The 9,073-nt window shown below is 40.2% G+C and overlaps 1 protein-coding gene across 2 annotated transcripts in view; it reads right to left on the bottom strand.

The window, feature by feature from the left end:
* LOC103367780 (dual specificity protein phosphatase CDC14A-like) overlaps positions 1-9,073 on the bottom strand; it is a 90,767-nt gene that overhangs the window by 28,255 nt on the left and 53,439 nt on the right. For both annotated transcript variants that reach the window (XM_008295906.1, XM_008295908.1), the window contains exons 7-10: positions 5,953-6,015; positions 5,304-5,391; positions 3,901-4,131; positions 3,054-3,192 (exon numbers count right to left, since the gene is read on the bottom strand). In XM_008295906.1, coding sequence (XP_008294128.1) covers positions 3,054-3,192; positions 3,901-4,131; positions 5,304-5,391; positions 5,953-6,015 — 521 coding nt within the window. The remainder of the gene's footprint in view (positions 1-3,053; positions 3,193-3,900; positions 4,132-5,303; positions 5,392-5,952; positions 6,016-9,073) is intronic.

Consider the following 9,073-nt stretch of genomic DNA (forward strand, 5'->3'; position numbering starts at 1 on the left):
GATATTAAAATCCCCTTTTTGCTATCCAGGATCACATAATCCATCTTACTTTTATCCCAGTTGTTCAAAGAAAAGTTGGACTGGATCAATTTTATCCAGGTCAAACCTTTCAAGATTACCAAATCTGGACAATGAGCACTCTAAATCAGACTGCATATCACACTGAAGGCTACTAGGTATGAAAGAAAAAACAGGTAGAATAGACAGCATAAGGTCACTCAAAGTATATTTATATGAAGGAACATGAACAGAAAATACAAACACCCCATTTTCATTATCTTTAGACCAGCCATAACATACCTGCTACACAGAAATAAAAAAAGCAAAATACATTCCATCCATCCATCCATCCATCCATCCATCCATCCATCCATCCATCCACTGCTTAATCCTCACAAGGGTCGCGGGGGGGCTATCCCAGCCGACTCAGGGTGAAGACAGGGGACACCCTGGACAGGTTGCCAGTCTATCGCAGGGCTACACTGTGTTGTGAAATGGCCTGGGTCTGTCCATGATGCACGTATCCTGAGGGAAAGCGCTCTATACAGAAGGCTCCAGGCCAACCGACCAGATGGCATAATATTAGGAGACAGCGCCTGTTCACTACTACCATGGCTGATGACCCCTTTTCTTGCACCAAACATACCTGAGCAGGCACACTCAAACACTGTTCATTCCAAAACAAGGTGTACTGTTGAGCGTTTAAATGAATTTCTGAAGAGACGCTTTGCTTGCCTTAACTACTTGCGAATGGAACCCCAAGGAGTGTGCAACATAGTACTCGCTTTTCTTGTCCTGCACAAAATTGCTACACAGCAGAATGTCCCTCTCTCTGATGAGGTTAATGATGCACCTGAGTCAGCTGAAAATGAAGACACATCGCTGACATTCCCTCAGAACGAGAGAGTGACTGGACATGCAGTACAGGCTGCCATTGTCAGAAACTATTTTTGAACAATGATCTTTGGACTGTAAATATTAAGGTTCCAATTAAAGTTAACATTGTTTTTTTTGTTGTTTTTTTTTTTTTCAATTTTGACAGCTATTAAGAGGATAATTTTACTTCTACTTTACAGGTCTGTAGTGTAAAGTAGTCTATAGTTTCAACTGTATGGTTTGAAAATAGGGTAAAAAATTATCAATAAATAAATCATGAATGTTGTCTATTGGACAAGTTTTAATTTTAAGTTAAATCGCATTTTATTCCTGAAATCCACCCTAAATCCACCAAACTGCTGGGATCAGAATAATCGTGACTTTTGGATCAAAGTTATCCCAATCTGACTACCAAGTTTTGAACAACACAAACTGAGGGTTTGATCCAGATTAAGACCAGGATTGGATTACATGATCTAATCCAATTTCAAAATCCATTTTTGGTTTGAACAACCCATTTTTAAGGTTTTATCCAATCCACTATCCAAAATCTGATCGGATTATCTTTGAACAACTGGCCCCAAGAGTACTACTTTACCAGTCAGTGGACCTTCTAGATACAGGGTGTGAGGTTATGGACTGGGTTACTGTGTTTCTGTTTTTTTCTTGCGTTTCTGTGTTTTGGTGGGCGTGTTATTTCTCTGCAGGCTGGGCGGAGCCGATCGGGTAAGGATGCTCTCGCACTGGCAGCTGTGGCATATCTGCTCATCAGCAGATGACCTTAAAAGTGATCATCTCACAGGACTCCAGCACCAGATGGCTATGATACCTACCCAGTGGTACAGTCAGGCCACTTAGCAGCTACACTTACGTCAAGCTTCTGCTAAGTTTGTTTTCAGAGTTTTTGAGTTAATCATGTTTTTATCTCTGTGTACCTCCAGCGTCCCTCCACGGCTCCAGCACCCAACTTTTCACCCTACACGCCAGCCCTCTTCCTCCACGAGCCCACATGACAGGAATCCACGGCCACGAGCACCCTAGAAGGATTGCCACTCGAGCACCTCCACCTGGAAACCTCCATGGGAAAACCACTCACGAGCACTGTCCCCTGAGCACCGTTTTCTCCAAGCACCGTCACCGGGATCATCCTCCACGACTTTCCCCCAGCACAGCCTCGGCGGAACCCTCCCACACGGACCTTAGCACCGATGACCTCTTTTCGGCACCCTCCACGACTGGCACCCCTGCACCGGATTCCTCTGCCTCCTGGTGCCCATCACTCCCCCACCTACCCTAACAAAAACCTGTTCCTTTAACCTTTTTCTCCGTTTCCCTTTCGTTCGGGTCCACACTCACAGTTGGTGGCCACGGGCCGTCACAACAGGGGTTTTTATCCTACTATCACTTGAGACAAATTCAAGTCAGTTTAATTGGGGTAAATATTTATGCAATCACTGATTTTCAACTTTAAAACAGTCAAATTAAATTGACCACGATTTAATGCTGAAGAGCAATAAAAAGGGAAAACTTCCCAGGGGGTGGATGCTTTTCATAGGCACTGTAGGTGAAGCACAAGATTCCATTCCACATACAAGGGCCAAGTTTCAAGGTAGAATAGACTGTCATCCAGTACTCACCTTAGGCTTTATGAAAGAGTAAAGAAAATCATATTCCAAGCATAAACAAGTTTAATTAGAATAACATATATCATCCATTTCCCTGTCAGCTGCCCTGCATCAAATGAGTTCACATTTTTGTGTATTTATGTTTTGAGATTAGCTGAATAGTCGAGTGACAGAAAACAATTCTGATAATCAAGTAATTGTTTCTATAATTTTTTAAAGCAGAAAGAGTGAAACATGCCAAATATCTTCAGATCTTAGAATCTCAAAAGCAAAGATTTGTATCTCATTAACTATTATTTTAAATTGAAGATTTGGAAGGGGCTTGGACTTGTTAAACTTGTGAACATGTCACATTCATGTGAACTAAAAAATAAATAAAAACTTGCAAATTACTAAAAATATATTTAGAATTTTGTTAATAACCATCAGATCAATTAGTTTATTTCATTCTTAGAAGTCTGTAATATAAGAATGTATTTCTTTCTAAAAAGCTGAAGGCACCACCAGAGTAATACTGAGAAGCTGAGCTAAGACAAATTATCAGAGACTCACTCTTCCAGAAAATTCTGTTGTGGTCCAATCACAGAGCCTGGTCTGCAGATCCTGATCCAGGCGATGGCCTCGCCTGCCGTGAAGCGGTAATGTTTCATCAGGTAACAGCCAATCAGAGTGCCTGTTCTACCCAGACCAGCTGGCAGAGAGAGACAGAGGGGACACAGAGAGTCAGCAGAGCAGTATCCTAGAATAAACTTGACAGTCTAGACTCCTTCAGGTTTCCTCTTATTTATTTGGATCTGGAACACTGAACAGAGCTGCAGATGAGCACAGTTATTTGCTTCACTTCAAATATGAGTAAAGTCCAATCTCTGCAAAGCGACACTGATACAACCAGAGCCGAGTCTGACAGATGAGGCCTACATCTGAACAAATCCTGAACCAACAGCTACCACATCTTTCCTACAGCTACAAGTCTATAAACCAGTCTTGACCAGGACATTATGATCAAGTTTTCAGGACCTGATCCTGATTTGAGTTCTTTAATACTGGCTATGTCTGATATCAAGTCCAACTGAATTAATCTTATAGACCTAAATGTTATGATTAAGGTCTATTAGACAAGCCGCAGTACCAGCTGTAGTCTTCAAAAGACAAAGACCAACTACTCTTAACAATCTTCCGCTATTATTAAGCTACTGGCTCATCACTATAGTCCAAGTGATGAGCCCCCTGCCCCCTGCCCCCTGCCAGACACACTGACAACTGCACCTCACATCTGTGAAGGCAGGATAGACTGAAGAGAAAACGGACATTACACAGGACGCACTAGAGAACAACAAGACATGAGTAGAAGGGACAGGCAGAACCAGACAGGGGAACATTAGGACAGGTAGTCCCTTACCCTTGCAGTGCACAGCCACAGCGCCCTCCGTGCTCTCACAGATGTGCAGGAAGCGACGTGTGATGATGTCATTGGGCGTACTACCATCTACATAGAAAAGGTCATAGTGGTCGAAGCCAGCGTCAGTGAAGCGTTTGGCATCGTAGATCTTCTTGTTCAGACGAATGATGGTGGTCACCATGTGCTTCCTAAAGTATGGGAAGTAAGCCTCGGGGGCATGCAGAGGGTAACCTGTGGAGGTTGGAGCAAACAGAGGTGTTAATAACACAATTTACCCCATATTTCGCAAATGCAGCATTAAGGTTGCTAAAGTCATTTCCTTCTCAGCGTCTGATGGTATCAGCTTTTTCCAACTTTTCATTAAATCTACATGATGACTACATTAAAAGAAAACCATCTCACAAGCTGGTCTGCTTTTCTACATTCGTGGTACTCAAAGCGCTTTACAATGTTTCCTCATTCACCTGTTCGACAGAGCTTCCATTAAAGGTGCTGCCTGCCATCGGGAGCAACTTCGGGTTCAGTGTCTTGGCCAAGGACAATTCTACTGTGGAGGGTGGGGGGATCAAACCGCCAACCTTAGAGGACAAACGCTCTACCACCTGAACTCGTCTGCTTTAGGTCACTCAAGGCCAACTCACCTTACCCTCTCAGCTCAAATCATTTTCTACATTAACAAAGCTTCTACATTTTCAGTTAAAAAGTGGGATTTTCAGTTCCAAAGCTATATTCTGTAAGGTCTGTAGCTCGCAATTTTAAACAGATAAAAGAATATCAATGAGATACAAATCTTTGCTTTTGAGATTCTAAGATCTGAAGATATTTGGCATGTTTCACTCTTTCTGCTTTAAAAAATTATAGAAACAATTACTTGATTATCAGAATTGTTTTCTGTCACTCGACTATTCAGCTAATCTCAAAACATAAATACACAAAAATGTGAACTCATTTGATGCAGGGCAGCTGACAGGGAAATGGATGATATATGTTATTCTAATTAAACTTGTTTATGCTTGGAATATGATTTTCTTTACTCTTTCATAAAGCCTAAGGTGAGTACTGGATGACAGTCTATTCTACCTTGAAACTTGGCCCTTGTATGCGGAATGGAATCTTGTGCTTCACCTACAGTGCCTATGAAAAGCATTCACCCCCTGGGAAGTTTTCCCTTTTTATTGCTCTTCAACAATAAAATTGTGGTCAATTGTCAACATTTTGCAGTTTTGTTGGGATAAATAAATGCAGCATTTGGGTATTACATCCAACCTGTAAACAGGGTGTGAGTAAATCTACAGCTGCCAGCCTGTCAGTGTGATGACACATTAAATATAGTGCTAAGACTTGCTAGAATAACTCCTTTATCACTGCAGCTGACCGACAGCCGATGGAACATGCTCACTTACCGTTCTCTATTTTAGTTTTAGGATGAGGTCCACTGAAGGCAAGAAACTTCCCCGGGACAATCCAGTTCAAGTCTCCATTCTCCACCCGCTAGCACCAGAGACCCAGGTTACATTACAGCAAGGTTTTAATAGATATTGACAATAAAGTGCCTGCATTTTTAAAACACATCAGGTTAACAAAATAAACTAGATCAAACATTTTGATTAAGGATGACTTTTTGCTCTTATTAGCCACTGATTATGAACACTGAAGCTCTGAATATTCTGTAATGATGCTTTCTGTCCCTCTTCTGATTTAGATGAAACTAAATCAGTTGCTCTGTTAACCTGACTCTACTCTGGTCATCCTGAGGGGGGCGTGCCACAGCTGTATTTTCTGAATACTGTCACAACATATGAGAATGCTTTTAACTTAATTTTTATTTTTACTGCTTCAGAATGAATGAATTTTTTTAAAATCTCTTTTCATGAGCCTTTTTTGTGCTTGTTCCTAATAATAGGCTGAGAACATCTCTTGACAGCTTTTCCTTCTTCTAACTGAAAATTATTTATGACTGCCGCTTCATGAAGAAGACAAACTGTGGTCTCGTGTATCTGTAAAGGTGTTATAATGGCTGGTTTCAGTGTTCTCACTGGTGCTGGTTTTTACCTCATAATGTTCATACTCATCCACATCAAAGGTCTCAAAGTCAAAGAACCCATGCTGTAGAGCCTGAAACACACAATGGCACAGACTGTAAACAGATTAACAAACAATCTATAATTATTCTTGAATTATTAATAATATTAACAATGATTTCCTTCTTTTCTAAAATATACATTTTCAGGCATATTTGCCCTTTTTTGACAGACTGGCACAAAGGAGAGGACAGGAGAGAGCAGGGGAATGACACGCAACCAATGTCCTGGCCAGGCTTCATACCAGTTGTCATGCCTCTATTATTTAAGTTTTAATTTAGTGTGTTTATTTCTAAATAATTCAGTTGGGTTTGCTAGGTGAGCTGCCGCTTTAAGAAAGTTAGGAAGGCAAGGGAACAAAAATCAAAAAAGGAACCCGCAAGGGGAAACGCAGCTTCTTTCTCTCCTCCTGTGTTCTGGCAAAACTACTAGTTACATCTTGTCTGTTCGTGGCATTGTCAGTATGTAACTTTCTTTTATGTTTAATAATGACATTTGGTACATTTCTATGGTGGAAAGTTCATGGTTTAGTATGTAAAGATTCATGATTTATGTTTGGCTCCTGCAGGTTAGCTTGGGTGATGATTTCATTTGTGGTCTTATGCTGCCATCTTGTGGCCATTCTGAGTTACTGTTTTTCGCTATGTAAATTATAATGACGCTTCTGCAGGAAGGCTGTTTCTTGGCTTATTATTATGTGAAGCAGACTGTCAGAGTCTATTATGTTTAATAGGGAAATCTTGTTTCTGTGTAATGATATAAGTTTAATTGATGATTCAATTAATTTTACTTCATGTAATTTCCTTTTGTATTTTTTGTATTCCTTTAGTCTTCCCCTTTCAATTGTCAATAAACATGGGTACGAGCAGTCATCCTGGTGTCCAGAGTGGTGATAACCGAGAGGTGTTGAAGCTACTGTCTTCATGTACAGTGTGCTTAAGGAAGGCAGGATACCAGGGATCCACCACTGAGGTCATACAGGTGACATGTGCGCCCTAACCACCTAGCCATTGGGTCACCTTGTTAACACAGATTTTATCCAGCATTGTATTTTCATACAATAAACAGATGCAAATCAAATTTAAATTTATCAGAAGCTAAGAATAAATATAGTTAACATTACAAATGAACAATACAGAAAACAAGAACAATACACATGTCGAAAACAAAACTTTGTATGACTCATTTTGGCAGCTTTAAAAAACATTCATTTTAAAATCTGTAATTATGATGACAGAGATGTGTAAAATGATAAAGTAATTGACTGATTATATGCCTCACAGGCATCAGCATCATCCCAAAATTTTAAAACTTTTAGGATTTAGGAGATTTTTGACCTTATGTTTGAAGAATCTAATTAAAGACCTCTAATGACTTAAAAATCCATAGAAAGTAGTTATTTATATTTCAGAGAAGAAAGGCAGATGAATATATTTTATTAATAGAGCTTACACAACTAAAGCATGGCAACATAAAATCTCTTCGCATGACTGATAAACGACATAAAACCAGAAAGGACACAACTTGACAAATCACTGACAAAAAGCAAATTAGAGCGGACAAGGCGAGCGTGCAGTGACTGTGGTTGCTTTAAAGTGAAGTTTCAAGATCCCATGCAAAAAACAAGGAAAATCAGTGCATATCTAATGTAAAGATTTTCCAGAACTGAAAAACTCCAACACGTCCACCTGTGTGTCCATGCATGCTTCCATCAGTCAAAGACACGTCATGTAAGGGAAAAACATCAAAATCTGCCAACTAAATCGTTACCAAACAATTTCTTCACCAATATGTTTGTAAAGGTGTGTAATAACATGCCTTAAAATGTTGAAGTTCAACTCCTGTGGGAAACCCTGAAAAAAACCCTGCTCAACTTAGGGTACCGACAACCGATTGACGAAAAATCGATTTTTTTTAAAATTGGGCCTTAAGTAACTTATGTGGGGTCAAATCAGGGTTTTTTCATGATTCTGAGTTGATTGTTAGCATTTATATTTCACCACAAACACTCCATTGTTGAAAAAGGCCACACTCACTTTTACATTTACATTCACAGTAGTTTTTATTTCACATACTTACAATACTCAAAAAAAATAAAGGAAACACTAAAATAACACATCCTCGATCTCAATGAATGAAATATTCCAGTTGAAAATCTTTATTCATTACATGGTGGAATGTGTTGAGAACAAAATAACATAAAAATGATCAATGTAAATCAAAATTATTACAAAATTATTTATGGAGGTTTGGATGTGGAATCAGGAAGCATTTTTATTCAATCAATTGTTATGACCCTGTGCGGGTCATCTGTGGTGTTGTGTTTTTGCTGCTTTCTTCTCTCCTCAGTGTGTGTGCGTGGTATGAACTAATGGATTAGGAGCAGGTGGTGACCCTGGATTGGCTGTCTCACCTGCTGCCGCGCCTGATTTCAGCCACGCAATTGGTCAGAGGGCGGGCCAATCCACTATTTGAACAGCCCGCCAGCTGCACTCGTTCTCCTCACCTCCAGCCTCGCCACCTCAGAGAAAGCCAGCAGGCCATCGCAACTGCTCTGCAGGAGGATGCAGCAGTAACGTGTTTGTTCCAGGATCGTGTGCAACAGATCCCGAGTCTTGTAGTGACTCTTTGTAAAAATTGTAGTTGGAGAGCAGAGTAGGAGGGAGAGGCCTTTTTCTTTTGAACCTTTTTCGCCTGTTTTTTGTTTACTAGGTAGGTAGGTAGGTTATTGTCTTTTATTTGCGTTTCTTTTTCAACTGGGAAATTAGGGTTACTGTAGGGTATGTTTTGTTTATTATTTTGGCCTATGTTCCCCCTCTACATTGTAAAAAATAAAAGAAACTGCTCATTTTGATACCTAGCTTGTCGTGATTGCTGGCCTTCTTTGAGGTGGAAAGACTGGTGTGGAGCAAAATATCATGTTATGCTCAAGGTTCCCCTAGACCAGGGCATAACACAATTGAACCTGTAGAACCACCCCTTTATAGGGGTTGTCCTGCTAACTGCCTCTCATTTCCACCTGTTGTCTGTTCTATTTGCACAACAGCAGGTGAAATTGATTCACCATTAGTGTTGCTTCCTTACAGGACAGG

This window comes from Stegastes partitus, unplaced genomic scaffold (assembly GCF_000690725.1).
Source record: "Stegastes partitus isolate 25-593 unplaced genomic scaffold, Stegastes_partitus-1.0.2 Scaffold1083, whole genome shotgun sequence".
Taxonomy (NCBI): Eukaryota; Metazoa; Chordata; class Actinopteri; family Pomacentridae; genus Stegastes; species Stegastes partitus.